Source organism: Lasiosphaeria miniovina, assembly GCF_030549165.1.
Source record: "Lasiosphaeria miniovina strain SMH2392-1A chromosome Unknown B0T26scaffold_2, whole genome shotgun sequence".
In the NCBI taxonomy this organism is placed as follows: Eukaryota; Fungi; Ascomycota; class Sordariomycetes; order Sordariales; family Lasiosphaeriaceae; genus Lasiosphaeria; species Lasiosphaeria miniovina.
This window is the reverse complement of record NW_026848221.1, coordinates 5426574-5450017: the sequence shown is the minus strand read 5'-3', so window position 1 is coordinate 5450017 and position 23444 is coordinate 5426574. Positions and strand designations below refer to the sequence as shown.

At 53.8% G+C, this 23444-nt stretch overlaps 6 protein-coding genes across 6 annotated transcripts; 4 read left to right on the top strand and 2 right to left on the bottom strand.

The window, feature by feature from the left end:
• Positions 1 to 1501: 1501 nt before the first annotated feature.
• B0T26DRAFT_637625 (Mechanosensitive ion channel-domain-containing protein) lies at positions 1502 to 4019 on the top strand (the record flags this gene model as incomplete). Its single annotated transcript, XM_060436944.1, has 2 exons — positions 1502 to 3073; positions 3132 to 4019. The coding sequence occupies 2 exons, from the start codon at positions 1502 to 1504 to the stop codon at positions 4017 to 4019; spliced, it is 2460 nt and encodes an 819-aa protein (XP_060301217.1).
• A 252-nt stretch (positions 4020 to 4271) lies between these two features.
• On the bottom strand, positions 4272 to 5114 carry B0T26DRAFT_672903 (uncharacterized protein; the record flags this gene model as incomplete). The annotated part of the gene is made up of 1 exon (XM_060439526.1): positions 4272 to 5114. One exon carries the CDS (start codon positions 5112 to 5114, stop codon positions 4272 to 4274), a length of 843 nt encoding a protein of 280 aa, XP_060301216.1.
• A 2676-nt stretch (positions 5115 to 7790) lies between these two features.
• Positions 7791 to 10829, bottom strand: B0T26DRAFT_640291 (glycoside hydrolase family 31 protein; the record flags this gene model as incomplete). The annotated part of the gene is made up of 2 exons (XM_060437221.1): positions 7791 to 10678; positions 10745 to 10829. The coding sequence occupies 2 exons, from the start codon at positions 10827 to 10829 to the stop codon at positions 7791 to 7793; spliced, it is 2973 nt and encodes a 990-aa protein (XP_060301215.1).
• Positions 10830 to 11963: 1134 nt separating this feature from the next.
• B0T26DRAFT_738716 (nucleoside diphosphate kinase) lies at positions 11964 to 12985 on the top strand (the record flags this gene model as incomplete). Its single annotated transcript, XM_060443623.1, has 8 exons — positions 11964 to 11983; positions 12121 to 12151; positions 12217 to 12260; positions 12337 to 12395; positions 12464 to 12508; positions 12561 to 12626; positions 12684 to 12735; positions 12844 to 12985. 8 exons carry the CDS (start codon positions 11964 to 11966, stop codon positions 12983 to 12985), a joined length of 459 nt encoding a protein of 152 aa, XP_060301214.1.
• Positions 12986 to 13683: 698 nt separating this feature from the next.
• Positions 13684 to 15002, top strand: B0T26DRAFT_167981 (uncharacterized protein). Its single transcript, XM_060433545.1, has 2 exons — positions 13684 to 14861; positions 14944 to 15002. Exon 1 carries the CDS (start codon positions 13823 to 13825, stop codon positions 14753 to 14755), a length of 933 nt encoding a protein of 310 aa, XP_060301213.1. The 5' UTR covers positions 13684 to 13822; the 3' UTR covers positions 14756 to 14861; positions 14944 to 15002.
• A 7157-nt stretch (positions 15003 to 22159) lies between these two features.
• Positions 22160 to 23324, top strand: B0T26DRAFT_748587 (uncharacterized protein; the record flags this gene model as incomplete). The annotated part of the gene is made up of 5 exons (XM_060444983.1): positions 22160 to 22256; positions 22307 to 22357; positions 22412 to 22693; positions 22763 to 22980; positions 23037 to 23324. 5 exons carry the CDS (start codon positions 22160 to 22162, stop codon positions 23322 to 23324), a joined length of 936 nt encoding a protein of 311 aa, XP_060301212.1.
• Positions 23325 to 23444: the final 120 nt, after the last annotated feature.

Below are 23444 nucleotides of genomic sequence, written 5' to 3'. Positions count from 1 at the left end.
AGGTCGGCCGATGGATAAGGTAAGGCAATTATTTCAGCTACCTAAGGTCGGTAATGTAAATACGGGAGAATTGGTTGGGCAGATTCGGAAAGCATGCCCAACGCCAGTCACTCCTCCAACAAATGTTGCCCAGCGGCATCGGAAATGCATCTCGATACGGATCATACGTACTCACGAGACGTAGAGTATCGCTTACGTGCATAGATCGATCAGGTATCCTGATCTCCGAACCATTGCAAGGTTGGGTCAGCTGCAATGAGACTGTACCATTGGGTTCGCCTGGAGAGCTGCATTCTCTCATCTCGATCCAGATGAGCTCTGCAACCGGCTCGCGACAAGACCATTGCGGCTCTTCCACACAATTTAGAGTCAATCTAATGGTATTAAAGGCTGCAATCCGATAATGTCCCCTGGAGATTGTGGATGGACCCCTACCCGCGCGACGGGCCGGGAGGTCGGGCTGATTTCAGACGAGCGGAGTGTTCCAGCAGCGCGGCTTCCCCCACATTTCTGGCCTGTCAAGTGTCAATCCCCTACACGACGGCTGTTTATAGGGCGTAGGAGTGCCAGTCTATTCGGATACATTCGCAAAGGCTGTTCTAGCCGCCCTCTAATTCCTGTTGATTTCAGTTCGCACGCTTCCATCTAGGCGAAATAGGTACGGCTACGGAAGAAAGACCGCGCACCTGTGGTTTCCGCTTGTTGTAATTGAAAATCACTCGGGTGTACGGCTGCCGATAACCCTCAAACAAGAAGGAATCATGCTTAGCGGAGCTGTTCTTGAGGTGTCATGATCCACCATGACGTCATGTCGCGTTGTGGTCCAGCGCTGATCACAACCGACCCCTGAGTGATACCGTCAACATCAACCCCAACAAACATCCGCCGAGAATAACAGACAACAGCCCTGATCCCACTCGGCCGTTAGTGACACGAAACAGTCTTGTGCGCTGAAACCGAGCCGTCCGTGTTGGATGGATCCAGCTGTGGAAGGCACGGCCTCGTCAAAAGACTACATCAAGAACTACACTAATTACTTCTAGTTCGTAAGAACATCAAAATGGCAGGCGCAGAGAGTCTGCCAACGCGCCTACTAGATATGTAAGGTTAGTAATGTGTGCTGCTTGTGCGTGTCAAACGCAAAACGTCCGCCGTCAGGCACAAACGGCTTTCCGTCGTTCTTCTGACATCGATAAAGGGGCCGCCGTCGAGTCCTAGTCTGCCATCTAGGCAGCTTGCCTACCGGCTGAGAACGCTACCTGGCAAGTAGTGTTCGGGGATTCACAAGACGCCCGACCAAGGTTTGGACGAAAGGAAGTTCCCACTTTATTCTCACATGTTTGTGGGTCGCTGGCGTTGACGCTGCAGATCGCATCCTCGGATCTGGATGTGGGATGGGGGGCTTGAAGTACAAGACCGGGCAACCCGGGAATTTCGGTGCTCTTACCTCCAAACTGACCGTACTGCGTTCCTTCTACAAGTGCCCCGCCAGTGGATCGCAATGTCGTCGTCGGCAGAAAAGCCCCAGCGCTGGCCAACGCTACACATCCAAATGCCATCCTTTTCAGACCCAAGCCCAGCCGACAAGAGCCCCAAAGCGAAGACCGACCCTAGCCAGCTAGCTCCGGACCTGTCAAATCTGAGTCCTTCTGATTCGAGGGAGGCGGCCAATAGGTTGCATGATGATCTAGAACTTCTGCGCGCCGAGCGCATTGTGTCTCATCAAGAACACGATGACTCGAGCCGCTCTCGTAAGAGAAATAGCTCAGAGGATGGCGGCGACGCCTTCAACACCGCCGCTCCTACCGCCCCCGCAGTGTCTGGCACGCAGAAGAAGACGTGGCTCACTAAACTCTGGGCCTCACTGAGGAAGTTCCCCCGCGTCCTTCGCTACATTCTTTACGCTATCCCGCCAGCCATTCTCATCTTGATCCCCGTCTTTCTGGACTTGTTCGCATACGATAGCGATTCGGAGCCCGTGGGCGGCGAGGGCGGTGTTCAACTCCTGTGGTTTGGCATATGGCTCGAGGTCATTTGGCTTACGCTGTGGGCGGCCCGAATTGTCACCTCTATCATGCCCGCGACGGTTGCTTTCATCGCTGGCACAGTAGGGTCTAGCAGCCACAAGAAGTGGAAAGACATTGGAGGCCATCTAGAGTTTCCCACGGCCCTGTTTCTCTGGATGTTGTCCGTGCTAGTCTCATACCATCCCATACTCGACTCTCACCGAGGCCCCGATAGCTCGGAACCAGAGGGCAATCTGCCGGATATCGCCTGGATCGGGGTCGCCTTCAAAATCATCATCGCCTTGTTCGTCTTGGTCGCGCTGAACCTCTTCGAAAAGATATTGATCCAATGGATTGCAACCTCCTTTCACCTTCGCACCTATTCGCACCGGATCAGGGAGAACCAGATGCAAATTGGATTCCTAGTCATTCTATACTCATACGCCAAGAGCCGTGTAGAGGTTCACGATCTCGTTTGGGATTCGTCTGATCCAGGGACTGGCAGCCGAACACCAATGAAGGCCATCCAAACAAATGCTCGGCAGGCGTTGAGCAAGGTTGGAGACGCCGCGACTCGCATGGCTGGCGACTTTACTGGGAGAAAAATTCTCAAAGGTGATCACCCCCGGAAAGTGGTTTTGGAGCTGCTCCGTAATACAGCGGCCAGCTATGCACTTGCAAGAGTTTTCTACCGCAGCTTTGTAAAGCCAGACAAGTCGACGATCAGGATGGAGGACTTGCAGCCAGCCTTCACGGCAACAGAGGACGCAGAAGCGTGCTTTGGTGTCTTTGATAAAGACCTCAATGGAGACATCTCCATGGAAGAGCTCGAAATGGTGTGCAACGAGATTCATCTAGAGAAGAAGGCCATTGCGGCATCTCTAAAAGATCTTGATTCGGTTATTAAAAAGCTAGACGAGGTGTTCATGTTCGTCATCCTTGTCATCGTCATCATTGTCTTCATCAGCATCCTCTCCAACTCTGCCGCTGCAGCTTTGACCTCGACGGGAACTGTCATTCTAGGTCTATCTTGGCTGCTCCAAGCGACAGCACAAGAGTTTTTGCAAGTAAGTCCAAACTTCGCACACAACCCCGGATCCCCATCTGTGACTGACTGCCTCCTAGTCTATCATCTTTGTTTTTGTCAAACACCCGTTCGACGTCGGCGACCGGGTCACCGTTTACGGGAATACTGGCTCGATGATGAAAGGAGACGATTACTACGTCCTCGAGGTCTCTCTTCTCTACACCGAGTTCAAGAAAATGGAAGGCCACGTTGTACAGGCCCCGAATTCCCTCCTGAACACGCTCTTCATCCTTAATCAGCGGCGAAGCCAAGGGCTTGCCGACCCAATTAACCTAAAGCTTCGTTTTGGGACGTCCGAGGCGCAAATCGAAGAACTCAAGTCTCGTATGCTAGAATTCTGCCTGCAAAACAAGCGAGACTATGCCCCGCGCATCATCTCAGAGGTGCAGACCATCGACGAGGTATACAGCATCACGATGAATATCATCTTCTTTCACAAGAGCAACTACCAGAATGAGCTGCTGCGGCTCACTAGACACAACAGGTTTGCCGTGGAGCTGATGCACCAGATGTGCGACATGGGTCTAGAAGGCCCAAGATTTGTGCAACCAGGAGGAATGCGCGACATGCCCATGTACTGGTCACAAGTGAATAGCTCCCCAGCGTATAATCAGAACGCGGTCCCGGAAACACCGCCACAACAGGTTTCCAGTCCGGCGGCGCGCCGCAGAGGGGCCAGCATGGCAAAGTCGGTTGTGGAATCGGGGATGGATTTCCAAGACGTGTACCAACACCGACGACAGGACGGCGGCATCGCCAGGCTGGCCTCAATCAGCCAATCTCCGAGGGAGGAAGACCCGGACGGGGGGTTAAACTCGCGTATGGAAAAGGTCGCGAGCAGAGGCAGCCAAAATTCACGACAGAGAGCATGGGGCCGCCCAGCAAGCCGGTCAGACGCCGCGGGCTCGGTAAGCAATGCTGTGTGATATTGTGGGGGAAAGAAAGTAGGGCAGGGACGACGATTTGGCGTTTGGACCGTCAGCTTTGTGAGAAAGCAAAGTTTCAGAACATAGTTTTCAATGTAAATTGCAACCAAGACCCAAAAGCGCCCTTCCTAAACTCCGATTGTAGACTTGATATTAAGTAAAAAGAGCCCAATGCCATCTCCCCCCAATACGGACAAACTCTGCTCCCACTCCAACCCCCTCCCTTCCCCTCCACATGGTCACCCAAAATGCCTACTGGCGAGCACAAGTCAAGTTCGCCTTCAAGACATCACCGCCAGCCCCCGGATTGATCTGGCACGTTGCGATGAGGCCACCCTGAGAGCCAATGTTGATGTCTCTGGGGTGCGCGGTATCCAGGCGCTGGTGGTTGCCGCTGTCGGTGTCGACGGTGATGTCGGTGAAGACAATCGGGTCGAAGCCGGCCAGCGGCCTGGGCTTGTCGGGCCCTATCCAGCCGTTGAGGGGCGACTGCTCGATCATGACGTTGCCCTCGGTGCGGCAGAGCAGGCGCCCGCCGTTCATGCCCTGCTTGAAGTCGTAGAAGGCCGTGTGCAGCGGCTTGTCGCCGACCTTGTAGTTGGCGCCGGCCTTGAAGTTCTCGAAGAAGACGGCGCCCGTGTCCGCGGCCTTGGACGTGACCGTGATACGGATCAGGTCGCCCACGTCAAGGTTCAGGTCGCCCGCGGGGGGGTTTAGCCCGTTGTCGGCCGTCATGCCCTGCGGCGACATGAAGGTGATCCACGGCCTCGGGCGCTCTTCGAGCTTGCCGTCCTTCCAGCTGAGGCTGATGCCGCCCTTGAGCCACACGGCGCCGGCGCAGGCGAGCTGCAGGCCGTCGATGCCGACCCAGACGGCCAGCGCCGAGTCCGTGTTGCCGGCCGGCGTCCCGGGCGGCGTCTTGGGCGGCGCCCGGATGCTTGGCACTCGGAACGTCGCCGCCACCAGCTTGATGTCGGTGTCAGCGATCGACACGCCGCCGTTGATCATGTCGGCCCGCGGGGCGAGGACCCCCGCTGCCGCCGCGCCCGAGATGTGGGCGCAGAGCAGCGCGGCGATGCCGGCTACCGACTTCATGGTTCTGCTTACGTGGGTGGATGCCTAGCACTTACAGCCTCTGGCAAGGGAGGCAGAGCTAGATGGTGGAGCGTGGGAAACGAAACAAACAGGTAGTAAAAGAGTAAAGGAATGAAGAGAGAGCGAGTATAACGAAAGGAACGCGAAAGACTTATTAAAAGTTAGGAAATGCTTTTAAATAAAGCTGAAGGATAGTCGCGGGTTGTGAATGGAAAAGGGTTGAGATGGTGGGAAGCGACATTGGCCGAGATATATAGAGAGAATGTCAAGACAAAGCCGTAGGGAGAGGCCGACGAACTATTGAACCGGTGGGTATATTCGAGAACATCTTTCTCGTCGTTTTTTCCCGCGCCCCTGGTTCTTCTCTCGCTCGCCAGCGTGGGTTAAATTGGGGCCACCCTGAGGAGGGCTTGCCCCATAGTTTCGTTTCTCATCCCATGTGTAGCAGACAGTCTGGGGATGCCCTACGTCCCATACTGTGAGGGGCCTTTCCAGCCCACGGCCCACCCATGGGCGGATGGCTTGTCGCACGATGGTTCGCGGGAAGGGCTGAGTTGGCCTGCACATCGACGACCTCTTCTTGGTCTTGCTGCTAAGGGGAGCATCGTGGTGAGTGGCTAAGGTAGAGACGGGCCCGCCTTGCTAGCCATCAACACCAACACGAGGATTAACACGAGGACGGTGTCATTGTCCTGTCCAGACCACGCGCGCGGAGGGAGAGAAAGGTATGAAGCTGGAAGAGTTAGTGAAGCGTGGGGAGGGAGAGGAGAAGAGATGAAGAGAAAGACGGGGAGAGAGGGCAGCCCAGAGAGAAAACGAGATGGACGCTGGCGCAAGGATCTCAGGTAGGGTGATTCACTACGTCGCCAACTGCGTTCGCAGTCTGAACTGTTCCGAAAAAGGACTCATTTTGCTCATTCTCGGGCCGGATTTGCTTGCTCCTTCGCAAGTCTAAGTCTGGCGGCATAGCAATTCGGAAATGGTTTCATGTAAGCAAGACCTGGTTGGTTGAGGGTTGATCGGTTGAGAGGCTGATGATTAAGGTGATAGGTAAGGAACTGGGGCTTTTGGGGGGGGAGTAAAGGTTGTGTAGAACAAAAGAGAGCTGCGGCCGGGGCGGCAGGTTGGTCGGCCATGGGGAAAGCACAAGCCCTTGGACGGTCTGAACGCTACAAGATGGAAACCACTTGTATCAAGACGAGCCGCGAATGTGGCCCTGCCTCCACAAGTTAGGCGAGGCAGGCCAATTGGTTTCCGTCCTGGGCATTTGGTGCCAGTTGGCCGGGGCTAGGCCCCGCGGGTCCCGGCTGCGGTGACTTGCATACATACCTTTACATAGCAGACCCGGGCCTCGACCCGGCCCGGACTCCCAACCGGCCGGGTAGTCCGAAAGCTGACAACGATCGGGTATTCGTCCACGCTCCCGTCGGTGTTACAAATCTCTCAGCGCCGTGCCGAGTAGAAGGATGGAAGACAGGCCGTCTGCCTGGCCGCGCCGTGCAGAAGACAGACGCTCCAATCGGAGAAAAAAGAGGTTCGTCTGTACCACGTGGAGGAGCTCTGGGCCGCTCTCAACGCCGCCTTCGCCGCGGTGTCTAAAGGACGATCCCAGAATTTCGGTGTCGCAGGAGTAAGCATCCCAAAACACCGGACTCCGAGGAGAGCACCAACACTAGTAACGCCGCTAGTTCTCGTTCGTCCATTGTTCGTAGGAGCTGCTGCGGTTCTGATGATGATGTGTTGGAGAGACAGAGACGGGACTGGAGGCCCACTGCTCGGCTATCCTCACCACCCCCGGACCGAAGGCACTGCCATCATCCGACCCGCTCGTGCAGTGTCGCGCTGCCATTTCACACCGTCGCCAATCATATCCATCAACTCAACCGATCTACTAGATAGATAGATCGATCGATCGATCGATCGATCGATCTAGGTACCACAAGTTATAAGTACTGCAATTCCTAGCTCGACGGAGGGCATGAAAGATGCCGTGTCGTCGTCACGTGTTGGACCGGGGACGGACAGCGTGCAACGCAATGCAGATGCCTTGCACTTGCCGTTCGAGGCACAGCCAACCCGGGGCAGCGTTGACTGTGCCTTCCTGTCATGTTTCACCGGTATTTCGTATGACCCACCAAGTACTACATACAAACGGATGGATACCGCGAACGGTATCATCCCTTTTGGTTGCCAGCTTGGCATCGCCTCAGAATAGAGGAGACTCTCAGAACTCAAGTGATTCTGAGCCAATTGCCATTCGGAAAGAAGTTCAAAACGCCAAAATAGCTGGATCTCTCGTTGAAATAATTGAATCTTCACAATAGGGGTTTCCGGTGCTGAGCCGGTAGCCGAGGGGAGGATGGATGGATTCGGCGCAGCCAGTTTAGAATCATGACCTAACACCAACATGTCGTCTCACTGCCACACCTCCCCTCACCTCACCTCATGGCCATGGCATTCGTAGCACAAAGCTCCACGACTCTAGAACAACCGGCTAGGTAGTTGCTCCTTCAGTTTCAGACCGGACAAAAGAAGGTTTGTTTTAGGACATAACAACAGCCTACACAAAACATTCGAGAAAGACCGCCTGTACTCTTTCCCGGGAACTACTAACATGTACACTGCAACCCTCGCTCCTTTCTACAATCCGAAAAGACGGAAATGACATGGTCATGTTCAAGAGACCACAACCTTCCAGTCTGCTCCAATCCTTGCCCCCACCTTCTTGACCGTCGCAAACGACGCCCGCCCGTGCGCGGCAGCCGAGTAGTCCAGCGACGCCGGCCAGGACTTGCCCTCTGACTCTACCGTGGCCTGCTTCTTGGCCCACGACGCTGGTGCGCCAACAATCACGATTCTGTCCACTTTCACGTCGTGCATCTTCTTCATCCAGTCGCCCTCCTTGACGCTGCTGGGGTCGCGGCTCTCGGCATCGGTCGACGATATGGTCGTCGCTTCCCCATTCAACACGAACTTGCGGTGGATGTACTGCCCCTTCTCAAAGTCGTACGACTCGCCGTCGTCCACATAGAGGTCGCCCTCGGCCGACTTGCCGCCATCCCGCCCGATGGTGACGACGAGCGTGTAGTCGTCCCACTTCATCAGCGAGCTCGACCGGCGCGGGCGATCGCGACGCGCAAAGATGTGGCCGCCCTGCATAAGAAGCGGAATCTTCTGGAGCGGCGCGTCGATGGCCGCCCTCTTCCCCTTCGACGTAGGGATGGTCTTGTAAGTGAAGTAGTCGTAGTACACCTCGTTGTCCGGGATCCAGATTTCGGCCGTCACCTTGTCCTGCTCAGTGACCGGCTTGGCCAGCAGACCCGTGTTGCCGACGAAGAACTGGTCGTCAATGTCGTAGCCGGCCTCCTCGCCGGGGTGTGTGTAGAACATGGGCTTGATGATAGGCGTGCCGTCCACGTATGCCTGGTGGAAGGCTGTGTACCACGACGGCAAAAGGCTGTAGCGGAGACGAAGGGCCGCTGCGATGATCGACGTGTACGGCTCGCCAGCCAGGTAGGGCTCACGTCGCCGAGAATCAATGTGCGCATGGCCGCGGAAGAAGGGATAGAAGGCGCCAGCCTGGTACCACCGAGTCTGGAGGTCCTTCTCGGGGTTGCCAAAGAAGCCGCCCACATCCGCGCCAGAAAAGGGGAAACCAGAAATTCCCTGGCTCAGAATCATGGGGAAAGATGCGTGAAGATGGTCCCACGCCGCTTGGTTATCACCAGTCCACATCGCGCCGACACGTTGAGACCCGGAAAAGAAAGACCGAGTCAGTACGAACGGGCGCTGAAGCTCGCCAGGCTCGCGCGACTTGACGGCGTGATGAGTGGCGTTGTGGAAAGTCATTCCATTGAGGTTATGCACGTCACGATGCTCCCAGCCGCCGTAGTGAATGTTATCCTTGGGCATGGTCGTCTCTGGTCCGTTGAACACGGAGGGCTCGTTCATGTCGTTCCAGATCCAAGTGTTCTTCATGGTGCCCTTGAAAGAATCGTACTTGAAGAGGGTCGCCCACCACTCCCGAGCAGCAGGGCTAAAGGCGTCGATCCAATGAGACGAACCCGGCCAGCACCAGCCCTCGAATATACTTCCTTCCTTGTTCTTCACCGCGTGCTCCTTGGACTTGAGCTCGGTAACGACCTGGTAGCCTTCGGCGTTCTTGATGTGTGGGTCAATAATCGTGACCAGCTTCCGGCCGTGGTTATCTAGTTGTTTGCCCATGCCGATAGGGTCCGGGAAGGTGTGCTTGTCCCAAGTGAAGTACTTCTTCTCGTCTGTGTACTCGATGTCTAGCCAAATGACATCGTAGGGCAGGTTGGATTTGTCCATCTTGCGGTCGACATCCCTGACGTCCTCGTCCGAGACATAGTTCCAGCGGCACTGGTGATAGCCCAGGGCGAACTCCTGCGGCATGGCCGTGTACCCAGTCAACTCGCCGTATTTCTTGGTGAGGTCCTGGGGGGTCGGGCCAAGAAAGACAAAGACGTCCAAAAGACCGCTTTCCGAAAACCAGTGAGTGTGGGTACTTGTCTTGGAGCTACCGCCCAGGGAAAGCGGGTTCCGCCAGTCCTTGGCCTTGATAATGTCAATCCACGTCTCGGCTGCGTTGAGCCAGAAGACCCCGACGCTCGACCCCTTGCGATGAGCCTGCATGAATGGAATGGCGCCGTACAGCGTCATTGGACTGTCGAGGATGTATTCGAAAACATCGGCGTTGTAGAGCCGATAAGGCTCGCTGTACTTGCCCTCTCCACCGCGAGTCTCCCTGAGGGATAGCGGCCCAGCGTGGGACGGGATACCGTAGACGTGATCAAATCCCGAGAAGGAAATGTCGAGCGCAATGCTCTCGGGGCCGCGGGGCTTGGTGTCGGTGTTGCCGCCGAAGCTCTCGTCCCACCAAGTGCTCTCATCTTCCCCACTGGAACTGCTCCCTTCTTTATTTTCCAATGTCGTCTCTTCCTTCTTTTCTCCCCCATCGCCCTCGCCTTCCTTCTTCTCAGTCTCGGGCTGCTCGATCTTAGGCCTCCAGTGCTCCACATTCAACAAGCCCCGATCGTTAAACTTGATCTGACTCTCTCCATCTCGCTTGAAGTCAATGGTAAATGGAGAAAGCTTGATGACAGCTTCAAAGGCGGACGACGGGCCGTATTTGACCGTGGTCTGCGATTTGTCCTCGAAGCCGACTGTAGCCTCCTTGTCGAGACCTAGGCCGCCCACAACAACCCATTCTTCAGCCTCATTGTAGCGCTCCTTCCTCACCTTGCTGTCGTATCGCAGTTCGATTTCCTTGTTCTGTCTCTTCTCCTCGTCGACCGTGACCCGAGCCGTTCCTGATTCGAGGAACGAGACGGTAAGGGGTAGACGGACAGTGTCGCCCTTGGCATTGATGGTCTTCAAGACGATAGCTTGGAATTGGCCGTCTTTAAATGATCTGGACTCGGGTAGGATATTGTAGGGTGACTCCCACGAGCTCGACGCGCCGGCGTTGTCTGCGAAGACTCGATTGCGCTTGCAGAAACCGGACTGGTCGCACTTCTTAAAGTCGTGCTCCTTCACCGAGACTTATTGGTGTCAGGTCAGATCCAAAGTGCACAGCAGCAGGGAGATTGGCATTTTGAGCTGCCTACCTGCCGGAGTCCATAGTGTGCAGAGGGTGGACAGCAGACAGAGAGATGCTGTCCACTTCCCGGACAGCGGGCTCGAGACGAGCATGTCGGGCGCCCCTCGCTGGATGCGCCAGAGAAAGACAGCGGCAAAAAAGGTAGCAACAAGCAATGAAAGGGACGCCTGGCCACTATATACAGCTCATTAAGGAAATAACTGAAGCTTTTACTCGCTCCGATTTCGTCTTGTAAAGTCGTCTCGAGGCCGCGCAGTTCCTAGAGTGGTTGCCCTGTTGCGTTTCGATGGGGAGGGGCGATGGACAAAGGTAAAGCTGTCTCTTGGAGCACCCCTGCACTAGACTGAATCGACCAAAATGACGGTTGCGCACTCACTTTCGGACACCTTTCCCCTGACCAAGCGGCACTTCAACCGGGACTCGCGATTAGCGCATAACAGCCGATTGAAGCATAATTAAATTGGTCTCTTAGCGAAGGAGCTGATGGATAAAACCATAACTCTTTGATCGAGGGTACCACAACGCTGTGCACTTGATCAATTCACGAGTATGTTTGGGAGAGCAAAGCTGGAGACGCAGCTGCAAGATGCGATTGCAAGTGGGTAAAGGATGTTGCAGCTTCTAAGACTACCTAGAACCCGGCATTGTTGTGTATTCATCTACGTGTTTGGTAGGTAGTGGAAGAAGTGCTGTAATAACCCTACTACTATCGCTCTGGGTCTCTCCATTCGGCCAGATAACCGAACGGACCTCATCAAATTCACGGAGTGGCTTGTCCTGTTGTCGTACCTACCTATTTGCTGCAGACACAACTTTGAACGACGACAGTCCTGTTCACCGATTGTAGAGTCTCCTTGTGCCCTCTTGCCCCGGCCCTTATTTCACTGGACGTGAATGCAGACATGCCCAATGGCCAGGCGACGGTGAAGCCAGAGGAGCATAACCTATTAACTTTGGACGGCGGGAGCGGGCCCTCAGGGCTGCGGCGGAAAAGTGACCAACGAGAGACGCGAACACGGGCACGAAACTGGACCCCGCCGCTAACATTTATTTTGGGCGCCGCCTGCGGCATTCTCATCGCCCTCGTCTTTTGCTCCCACCGTTCCGTCTTCTCCCACCAACTCAGCTCGACCAAGGATCTTCCACCAGTCCAAATCTCAAGCACGCCGTCTCCCCAAAAACCTCTCTCTATTCCCCAGGTCTCTCCAAATTCAGAAACCGCCAGAATGTCTATCACCGAGCAGACGTGAGATTGCCCCTCGCCGCCGCCAGGCACACATTCGTGCCCCTCCATTACCCCGCCATTGTCCTTTTTTCCCACACCGTTGTTTTGCGAGGCACAACAGCCCAATTCGTCTGGCCATGGACTAACTTGGGCGGCAGCTTCATTGCCATCAAGCCCGATGGCGTCCAGGTATGTCAAAAACACGCTGCCACCTTTCGACGCCCACTCTAGAATCGCATGCTAACGTCTTGCAGCGTGGACTAGTCGGCCCCATCATCTCCCGCTTCGAGTCCCGAGGGTATGCACATCGAGCGAAATTCCGACCACGGGCGGGGCCAATGTATACATTACACTGTGCTGACAGTCTGAAATAGCTTCAAGCTGGCTGCCATCAAGCTCGTCACCCCGGGCAAAGAGCACCTCGAGAAGCACTGTTCGTTCCCCGATATCCCGGCCCCCAAAACAGGCCCCTGTAGCCTAAGGTTTCTGACCGCCTCGCAGATGACGACCTCAAGGAGAAGGCCTTTTTCCCCGGCCTGATCGCCTGTATGTTTACCGTCATGTCTGATTCTTGGGTTCTTGCTAACCTCTACTGTAGACATGAACAGCGGCCCGATCGTCGCTATGGTCTGGGAGGGTCTTGATGCCGTTAAGACCGGCCGCTGTGAGTTTTCCACGATCTCTTGACACGAAGCTTAAGAAACTAACATTGTCGTTAAAGCCATCCTTGGTGCTACCAACCCCCTGGCATCTGCCCCGGGTACCATTCGCGGGTGAGTTGATCTCACCCACTGTCTTAGACCCTACCCTAAAATCCTTCATCTCTATCTCGCCATATCGCTCCTTGTTGGTCCTCACTAATCACTGTTCCCAAAAACCAGAGACTATGCCCTTTCCATGGGACGCAACGTCTGCCACGGCTCCGACAGCGTCGAGAACGCCAAGAAGGAGATTGCTCTGTGGTTCAAGGAGGGCGAGGTTGTTAGCTGGAAGTCTGCTCAGGAGAACTGGGTCTTTGAGTAAGCCAGTGCTCTTTGTATCTTGTTAGACGCGTAAGAACGACATATACTCTTCAGGGAAACCTGAGACAATCCAACCGGTAATTGGTATAACCAGAAAGCCATGAAATTTAGAGCTACGCGTGCTTGATATATTCCCGTGTTCTTTGTCTTCCAAATTGTGGGGCGTTTATACGGACTTTCGTCGAAGATGTCTCACAACCGGCGTGGTACATTGAATGAGGTAAAGAAAATAAGCTTGACGTTACTCGCCCATCTACCACGGAAGCAAAAAGTCAAGTATGTACTTAACTATAAAACTTCTATAAGCTGTCAACTTGCAATTTAAGCATCACAATTCCAGGAGGCTGATAGTTGTTGGCTGCTGCAGTAACAAGATCTTTGTGACACAACTTCAGTTAGATAGCATCAGGACAATAAAGAGTATTTGCCATCAGCTGCTCGGGCTTCGGTCTCCAAGTGACGTTTCTAGGCCCTTGAAGTTGGTTGAGACCGAGTTAGGAAACCATTGACAACCATTGACAAGGAGCGGTAGCAAATAATGCCGAGTGCAGTGAGCGGCTGGCGATGCGCCAAGCGTCGTGAACTAAAGCGCGCTATACCGGATTTGAGACTGGTGTGAAAACACCAGTCTCAAATCCGGTATTGTGGCTTTTTGAACTACTATTACGGCTACGTGCATACGTCGTAGAAATGCCGAGGCAGATGCGTGTGGGTTGGCGCTTGTTTCTGTCTAGCCCCCTTACTCAAATTTTATGACAATATGAGAGACTCAATTCATTATCCATAATCGTGTCATGTCGCAGCTCCGCCGGCCCGTGCCCCTTCCCCAATAACCCGTATGTGGGCTCCAGCTCCTGACCCGTTCTCGTCGTCGACTAAGGTCTACTCTATCTCCACCGGCTCATCATCCGCGCTGGGACGTGGAGCGCCGCATCTCACCATCCTCGGCTCGGTCCGGCATCCAGGATCTACCTCCCACACGATGCGCGCCCAGCAACTCGCTGGACGGATCCCGACGACACCGAGCAGCGCCGGCGGCATTCTCGGGCTGCCGCGACGCTTTCCTCGGCCATGCCGCCAGTCTCGATTCCGGTTCCAGCTGCAAACGCGGCGCATTCACAACCTCAACAGCACTAATACCACAACTACAACCACTTCAAGTAGCAGTAATGGCAATGGCAGGGGCGGCAAAAGCGCTTCCGACGCGACGTCGCTGCCGCCACCGCAGCACACTCGAACAACCAGAGCCGAGCGCATCCTGTCGCGGCTCCCGCCGTCGCTCCAGAAATACACGAGCCGGCTGCGCGGCGCGCCCGTGACGCACGTGGTCGCGTTCCTGATCCTGCACGAGGTGACGGCCGTGGTGCCGGTGCTCGGGCTGTTCGGACTGTTCCACTACACGGACGCGGTGCCGACGGGGTACGTCATGGAGCACTACGGCGGCGTGGTGCGCGAGGGTGTCGGCCGCTTCGAGCGCTACTTTACCAGGAAGGGCTGGTTCGGGTTCGGCGGCGGCGACACGGCTGCTGTAGCGGTAGTTGGTGGTTGCGACGGCGCCGTCGAAGACGCCGACGCCGACGCCGTTCTGCGGAACTTGGAGAGCGGCGGCGGCGGCGCCCCTGGCAAGTACAAGATCGTCGTAGAGGTGGCTCTCGCGTACGCCATCACCAAGGCTTTGCTTCCTGTGCGCATCGTGGGGAGCGTCTGGGCCACGCCGTGGTTTGCGGGCGTCTTATCCCGCTTGCGGCGCCTTCTTGCGCCAAACCGGTAGGAGATTACAAAAGAAAAAGAAGAAAAAAAGGAGAAAGATAAATAACACAGGCTTTGAGCCACGTCTTATCCCTTTTACTTGTATTAGCTATTTAATCTGAACGAAGGTAGGAGATTCTGGAAGCCTCATCACATTTCATCGGTTTCTTTTAGGGTCATGTTGCAATCCCTCGAAGCTGACTGTTGAAGGCCTAGACTCTCAAATAGGCTCTTAGTCTATAACCTCGTCATCTGTAGGTCATCTAGGTGAGCTGTCTTCTTTAAGCGGGCCCTATCAAAGACCGGTCGCCGTCTCTCTACGCCCTTCCTGGCTTCCTTCCCTCTGAGTGCTGGGCTATCTCCTCCTGGACTCCGTCTTGCCCGGATTGATCCTCGATATGCCCTAGTTAGGCATATATATTCCATCAAATGATCAAAGCTGAACCAGGAGGGGAGCTTCCGTGACTGGTTGGCCTCGAATTTTCCAACGTCGTCTATTCGGTGCTTGTATAGTCGATGAGTCAAGACAACTAATACCCCGCAGTAGCGTGGAAAATATCAACAAGGTTATTGGCAACCGTTTGTATTCCTCCGGCGCAGCTCCACAATGCTCCCATCTCCTGTATACACTTTCTAGGTTGCCCTCCTGATATTTGAAACACTTCACGCCAAGCGATCCCCCCTTTCTCCACACTTCACGGGAGCTATATCGCATCAAAACTCACTCACAACGACGCCATCATCGAGCATACTATGTAGAGACCGTTTCTGAGGATGCTACGCAGAGAACCAGGCACTCCAGGAGACCAGTATTGCCTATAAGCAATAGAAGGAGATACAGTTGTGTCTAAAGTGAAAATGCCGTTGGAGGATGAAATAGGAGGTCTGAGGGGGCGTTGCGGAATACTCATGAGTGAATATGCGCTCCTCTTCAATCGTTATATGTATGGTACCTTGACTTGGACGATGAAAAGTCAAGGACATTGAAATGGCATAATTCCCTCTACACTGTTTTCGTTTTGTCTTTAAGCAAATTTCCAGGAAAGTGATCTCACCCGCCGCAATGAGACATGTAAGCTATGAAGTCACTGGGTGCCGTCATTGACCATTGCATAAAATTAGGAGTTAAGATGAGGGGTCAATCCTATCACAGTCACACGATAGTCGCATCCGGTCTCATTCGTCGAGGGCCACGAGCGATGCGAGATATGGACGCCACGTTTCCAGCCGCCCACTGGTATCTTCTGTTCTTTGGCCCCGAATTAATTTTGAGAGATATTGTAGTGTCAGTGCCTGATTCTGGAACACAAATGATTGAAGCATGGGATGAAAGCTTTTTGTTTCATTTGGCCCCACCGAGGCTCATCATAGTATACGCTTCCCTATTTCAGCGAATCCCAATATCTTCCGACCTTGCAAATAGTTCTAGAGCCCCCATTAATAAGAGTATAATACTTCACCCCCGGGTACGGATGCCTTACCCAAGTCTGAGTTTCCGTTGTGGATCACGAGTTAAATCTTAGGTCATAATTCTCGCAGTTGCACCACGATCAAAATTGATTGCTGGCATACAATTAGATGGCAAATACGTCAAGGGCAATCAAAAGTCATGGCACTCTGGTCGTATTTAATTAATCAGGCATGGCTCCACCTTCAATCTCTCTCTCCCTTTCTCTCTGTGTAGTCTTGATCTACCAGGGTGGGTATTGGGGTGGCTTAAATATCTTGAAGCTACCTAACATCATTCTCACCGCAATTCTGCACTGTTAGGTGGCGGGTGCATTTAGTTCCGGACGAGCTGCCACACGTGTAAGTGCCTAAGTGGCTGCTCGCATGGAACCGTTAAGAATCGGTAACGTACTCTTCCAAACCAGGACTCGAATCCTATTCGCCAGACGAGTTTCACGCATATAGGTGCCACATTGTTTTTGTTTTTTTGAGACGCGGGGTCGCCAATCATATTTCTTTTTTCTCTCAACAAACAAACTCCCGGGCCTCGTGAACACGCCGTGAAAACAACGGGAGCTGCTAGAAAATCTGCCTCGCCAGAGAGCGCGGGGTTTCGCGTCTCGACTTGTAACTCAGCGACCGGGCCAGAGCGGAACCAGATTCAGCGTCCATGCCACACTGAATTGCAGACCTAGATTCTGTGAATAGTGGCAGATGCCCAATTCGGGGACTGGAGGTGGTATGCTGGAAACTAAAAGGGTAGGTCTAGGGGAAGAGTTTGTTTCATTTGCAACTGCCTAATACTTTTTGTACTTTTCCTGCCGCAATGCGGAATATAGGCGTGGGCTTAGCGAGTTGTGTGCATCATCTTTCGGGAACCGCGAGGATGTTTCGCTGGTCCGTCCATAGATAGGTTTTCATTCTGTAAGGATAACCCGCCATTTATTTGGGAATGAAGTGGTGCTGTTGATGCAGGTTAGGGCCGCTCAAAGCATGTGGATAACATGACAGCTATGCCCTTTCTCCGGCTTGAAGCGCAATTCGAATTACATTTCGTCTGCCTACCCGTTGGGAAACACCTAAGATGCTAGCTTAGATGGCTTGTATCTTCCGGGTTGGCTGCCCTGCCCGAGGTACAGAGTAACCGTATTTGCTAGACGGACACCTCTAACGGTGCAGTGTGCGACGGATGCCGTTGACGGGCGGGACATGGCACCAGGGCAACCAAATAGGCATACGGTGCAGAGACGGGGAAACAATGTTGCATGCAAAATATTGTTCGTAGGATGTAGAGGGGGCGAGTTATGGATGGGAATTGGACACTCGAGCAGTGGAAGATGCGGCAATAAACTGACGTGAAGAGGGCGACGACAAAATCCTGAATATCGTGTTTTGGTCTGGTAGGAAAAGCCAGTGTCTTCACGCGAAAACAAGACTTTAAATTTTGTGTAATCCAAGCCCTGGAAGACATGGTGGCACAGTAATGCTTCCTCTGAATCGTATTTTGGCGACGTATGAGCAGGAAAAGAGACGGAAGTTGCAGTGAGATCACGAATGGGGCCCAGTAAACAACAGCCTTCGTGCATTTTGGTAAATATTCTTGGTGGTAGCCGTTGGTATGCCGCATCAGTTCCACGTTACCAGGAAACTGTTTAGAGCGCCCGTTTACGTTGTGTCCATCCTCATTCCCCAAAACACCACGAACAAACAAAGTATACTATTTTTACCACCCCTTGACCGCGTAGTGCCTGGCGTGGCGTGCGACATCTAATCTCTTTCCGGCTCGACCTCCCCAAACTACATGACGTTTTGCGTCGCCTTTCAAGGCCACAGTCTTGCCATCGTCTGATGGTGTTGTGTAACTTCGTTTGCCTGGCTGTCGTTTGTCGGTTCCTCGTGATCGGTCTCGTTGAACTGAGGACTTAGCGTCGGGTTTAGCGTCGAGAGAGGGAGGAAAAATCTCAACCGGCTAGCCGGCCGCATTTTTATCGGAGGTCTTGGTAGAGTTAGGATAATCTTGGGAAAGCCGATGCAGGGTCTTTACTTATTAGTTTTATCCTTCCTTTCCTTCTTTTGATCCTTGCTCTCCGGCTGCCCTTGATTGCTGGGCGACATGTTGTCGGGGGTTGAAAGAAAGTTGAACGTGTGCAGAAAGAATAGAGAAACAGAGGAGCACCTCTCAAGTACGTACTTGGTAAAGGCCCCCAACAACGCGTCAAAATGTAAGAGTGTGTGTGGGCAAACAACAGACAGGTCCTCTCCAAGGGCTATTGCCCTGGCCTGGATACGTCAATGGCAATCTTTAGTTGCTTCCCCCGACACACAGGGCCGAATCTGGCAAATCATGAGAAGACCACTGGGATTACGTTCTTTCCCGCTTGCTCGGCTCGTCCGACTACCCTCCGCAATGCCACTAACGTTTTGGAGTCAGTTTGCACGGGCACCCGTCTGCTTGGCCATTGGCTACTTCAGACCTGCCCACTTCAAACAATGACCGGTCTCGGCACGGTGGCGTGGACGTTGGGCATAACAAGAAGATAAACGCGTTCCTGAGGCCGCAAGCAAGGAGGTACCAAGAGTGGGACCTCATCCTCCCGCCTCCCGGTCCCGGATCTGGTGGCTCAGACTGCTTGGCTAGCAGCGTCTCGCCCTTGCAACAAGTTGCCATTATCCCCAATGGCCTGAATCGGGATCGAGGCCCTTCTTGCCTACCTCCTTTGCGTTTGTCGAACCATCAGTTGGGGAACCGTACCTATGCCACCGCTAGGACAGCCGCGCTTGGCTTTACCAGTGTCGGATACAGGGCTTCAATCCTTGAGGGCACCTCTGCATGCATCCTTGACGGCCCTCAAAACCCTTGAGAGAACACATTCTCGAGACCGAGAGTAAGCTTCCAAGCCATACTTTATTTTCTCGCTGTGTGGCCTTTTCCATCTTTCTTGTACCATGTCACTTGACGTACAGCATGTATTGTGCGGAATGGCGGCAGCTTCCATTTCCAGTCCAACGGATGCTGCGACATGCAATGTCATGGTGGTAACTTCCCAGTCTAACGGATCTAATGCTGCCGTGTCCGTCCCCAGGCCTTCTTTGGCTCGGCACCAGAGAAACTACCGCGTAAGCCAAGATAGTTTCAGCAAATCATCACTCTGAAAAAAAAAAACGTTAGCGACACGAAGAAAAGCGTTTGATTACCTATATTCGGTAAGTTTGCAGGTAGGTTTGACTGGTGCCGAGCCATAGGCCTAAGGTACGCACCGCAATGGTCAATTCGTCTCTTGTCCACCCTGCTGGTGCCGGTCCGTGGGGGGGAACAGGAGCCCCACATGAGAATGCGGGGGGCATGGACGAGGGCGCTCAGGCCAACTCAGGGCTAATTTGTGGGGACTTCCCATGAGGTGATTCCCCACATGTGAGCGTGCGCGGGCCCCATGGAGGAGCCTGGAGACTTGCATTATCATGACATTGAGAAACCCGAAAATTCGATGATTTGATTGGGGGGATGAGGATATCACTCGCCAGCTTTGGGTCATGCATGTGAGTGTGGTTCATCTTGGCTGACTGTTTCTCCCCATGGTTGCTGGACGATGGGTACCCAAGGAGGGTAATGTGGCCGCCATGCGTGTAGTTACCCCATCCAATACGTTAGGGGGGAGGGGGGGTTGACGAAGAAGGGGAGAGAGAGAGAAGAGGAGAGAGAGAGAGAGAGAGAGAGAGAGAGAGAGAGAGAGAGAGAGAGAGAGAGAGAGAGAGAGAGAGAGAGAGAGAGAGAGAGAGTGCCGACAAACGGGAGAGCGACGGTGAACGGGTATAGGTGAGAGAATTGCTGCACGGCTTCGCGCTTTTCCCACTCGCCGTATCGATTCTGAGCGCAACCAAAAAAGCTGAGAACCTGACAGTTAAATTAAACGCACTAAAAATGCGCAGGAAGCAGCGCAAGTGAAAGAAGAATGGAAGGAAGTTGACTAGTGATTAATGCGGAGGAGCGAGGACGGGAGCAAAAAACACGGGGGAGTGTGTGAGAGTTGGGGAGGTGCTCGTATTAGTACTGGACAGTTTGGAAGGGGCTTGGATGCTTGGATATTAATAACCATGGATATGCTAGTAATTGGTAATGTATGAAGGTAAGGTACGGATAGGCGCGGGCATTCGACAGCTGCTTAGGGAAGGTGGTTGGAATGTGCAGGCCATGCAGATGGTAGGAAAGGTGGGCCCGTAAACGAATCCTTCTTTTCGACAAGATCTAAAGGTCCGCAAATATATTTTCGAGTGAATTGGGTGATGCCAAATATCGCTGGAGGACCCCTCCAACGAGGACTTTTCTTTTTTCTTTTTTCGATGTGATTTGGATGCCCCCGAGACATTGTTTACCGAGGCAGGGATCATGGCACAACCAGACACATTTCCCAGTTTCCCCCCTGCAGCTCAGCTTTGAGGGTCTGCGAGATTGATCAAGCCGTTTCGTCCCTTCCAAGTCTACATTGTCTACCTGTCACCTGAAGCACACCGGAATCCGCTTTGACGGAGCGTCAAGCCAAGTGTGCGATACAAATAAATAAAAAACCTTGGGTTGTCATGCCAAATCAGGGAGTTGCAATTACGATAACGTTGACACAGTCCACCCAAACCTATGTAATCTCCATGTATCGAGCGGGGAAACAGCAGCTCACTGCCGGCCACCATACACGCCCCGAAAGGCTTTACCAGCCCCCATCCGTCGCTGTCCTTGGAACTACCTACGCTAGCCTGTTGGCCCACCATCTCCCAAGGGGGATCGGAGGAGCTGGAAGCAAGCTGATCTCAGATGGACTGTTCAGGTCTAAAGGAGGGCTCTTCCACGCCTCGCTCGGTTTCGTGGCCTAACAAGAAATCTGGACACAGCCTTCACGACCGATATACACCGATCGCCTGCCCACGGGAAGCTGTAGCAAGTATCCCCATCCGTGCTTTGTCCCTTCCCATCGAGAATCTGCGTCATGTTTTTATCCCGCTTCCTGTCGGAGGTGGCACACAAAGGCTCTTTCCCCGAAAAAAACCGGTCGGACGAAAAGTGGTAGGACGTCCTCAATCTCAAGCAGCAGCCTCGGGTGTGTCTGGGAAGGCTCCCGTGCTCTTGCTGCCTTGGATATCACTACCTAGTTCGAATTGCTCAAGGAAGGCCGGGAAGTGGCACACGCAAGACCTGGCCCAAGCCCGAAGGTGTCTTTTTGCCCAGCCTCTCCAACTGACGGAGATTGAGGCTCTGTATGACGTCTCCTCTGCCCATTTAACCAAGCTGTCCCGTATCCGATCTTGGATTCCCGGGTGGTAAAGTATCGGTGAAGCCTTTTCCGCCCCCGGACCCCCTATTCGCCTTGGTTGGGCAGAAAAGGCTCCTGTGCCCAGATTCCAGCAACTCGCCAGCCGGTTGTTCTTTTGAGCCAATGAACTAGTGGTAACAATTGAGCCACCCTGCATCTGGATTGAAACCAAGGATAAAAGAGCCTCCTCGTGTAAGGCTCTCACTCATTTGCAAAAATTATCGGCACAATTGCTGCCCTGCCACTGGCCGATTTGTATTTCCTACTTTTGACTCATGGTCTAGTCTGCTTCGAGGAGCTGCAGAAGACGGAGGCGCAGCCACCTTCGTTACCCGAGTGAACAGACACCGCTGTTTGCCATTCACCCATAACGATTCTATCCGAGGCTGTCGAATATGCACTGCACGGTGTCCAGCCCATAAGCATACGATGCCTCACACCCTTTTTGCTTCGAAAGGCCATCTGTGGTCGACATCTTCCTTTTCATGTACGGACAGCTCATGGTTAGGCTGCAAAGGGGCTTGGTGATGTCGAGGATAGAAGAGTGCAACGAAAAAGTCTTGCCCGGTGGACGGGAGAGAGAAGATGATCTATAAGACCTGCCCCTCGGCGGAGTCTGGTGGAAGTCGAAACGCAAAGGCAGCCGCCGCACCGGAAACCAACACCGCCTGTTCGCCATGGCAACCTTCGCCACCGACTCCAGCGCAGCAGAAGAGGGGTCCAGCCAAGGGGTGGATTCCTCAGCGACAGCAGAGTTCCAAACGAACGAGACCTGTGAGTAACACTCGTAAACAGAACAGAGGGAACCAATTCTAATGAGTTAGCCGATATTGATCCTGAAACATTCTGGAGAGGCTGCGACTTCCCTGAGAATTGTATGAAGCTCTAATCGCCACACCAACCTAGATCTGAAGCTAACTCGGACTTAGATCTCCACCACCCACTCGGCACGCCCCGAATAGCGGCCATACAATGGGAGTCCAACAACACGAAGATCATTCGGCGTTTCGAACCTGTCGATTGGAAGCTCGTGCGTTACTACGGCTCGCGGGTGGCCGCGTTGGACGAAGAGGTTCGACAATACGAGAAAGCCAATAGCGACAAGCTGCGGCGACTGACAAAGTACCAACTGAGACTTCCCAATCGCCCTGAAGTCATGAGTCACTATGACGTCCTCATAGCCGAGTTATTTGAAGCGAGGGCGGAGTACCGTACGCACACACACACTCGGGCCCTGGATCCAGTTAGAGTTCTGTGAGCTAACACTTGGACGCAAACAGATAAGGTAGTGTCTCAGTATCGAGAGATGCAACAACTCCACTCGGTCCCGCGACCCCAGGCCAAGAACTTCATGCTGGACTTGATGGGACAAGGGATGTTCGAGAACGAAGACGCGTACGGATATATGAAAGCGCCCGACGACTTCGGAACCGTTGTGAAGCCATTCCACCCATGGATAACGCGACTTTTGTACAGCTCCTTTCACGCATGGCTTATGGTAAGCAGAGCAGGACGGCATCCCCTCACCAGCGCTCGAACTAACAAGCCATACAGAGTAGGTTTTCTGTCCAAGAAGGCGGCTCAAGGTTGGGGTTGCTCAGCGAAGACGTTGTCATCACGGTTTTGGGCATATCGGAAAGCCTCCTAGCCATAATGCTGCTCGCGGTCCCCATCGGCGTGATGCTCCTGTGCGGGCTCACCAGGGCCGGGTACTTCGGCCTCATTGTAGGCTCCACCGTGATGTTCGCCCTCGTTGCCTTGGCCGCCGCAAAGAAGGTGGATCACCACTACATCTATGGATATATGGCCGTCCTGGTCGCCTTAGCTGCCCAGTTGGCTTAGCTGCCAGCAGTTGGGACAAACAGCCGGGCGGAGACAGAGGGCAGAATAGTGCAGCCCCCGTCCAGCACGGCATTGCACCCTCGACGCGACGGCGTGACGGATACCCACTTCCACTCGAAA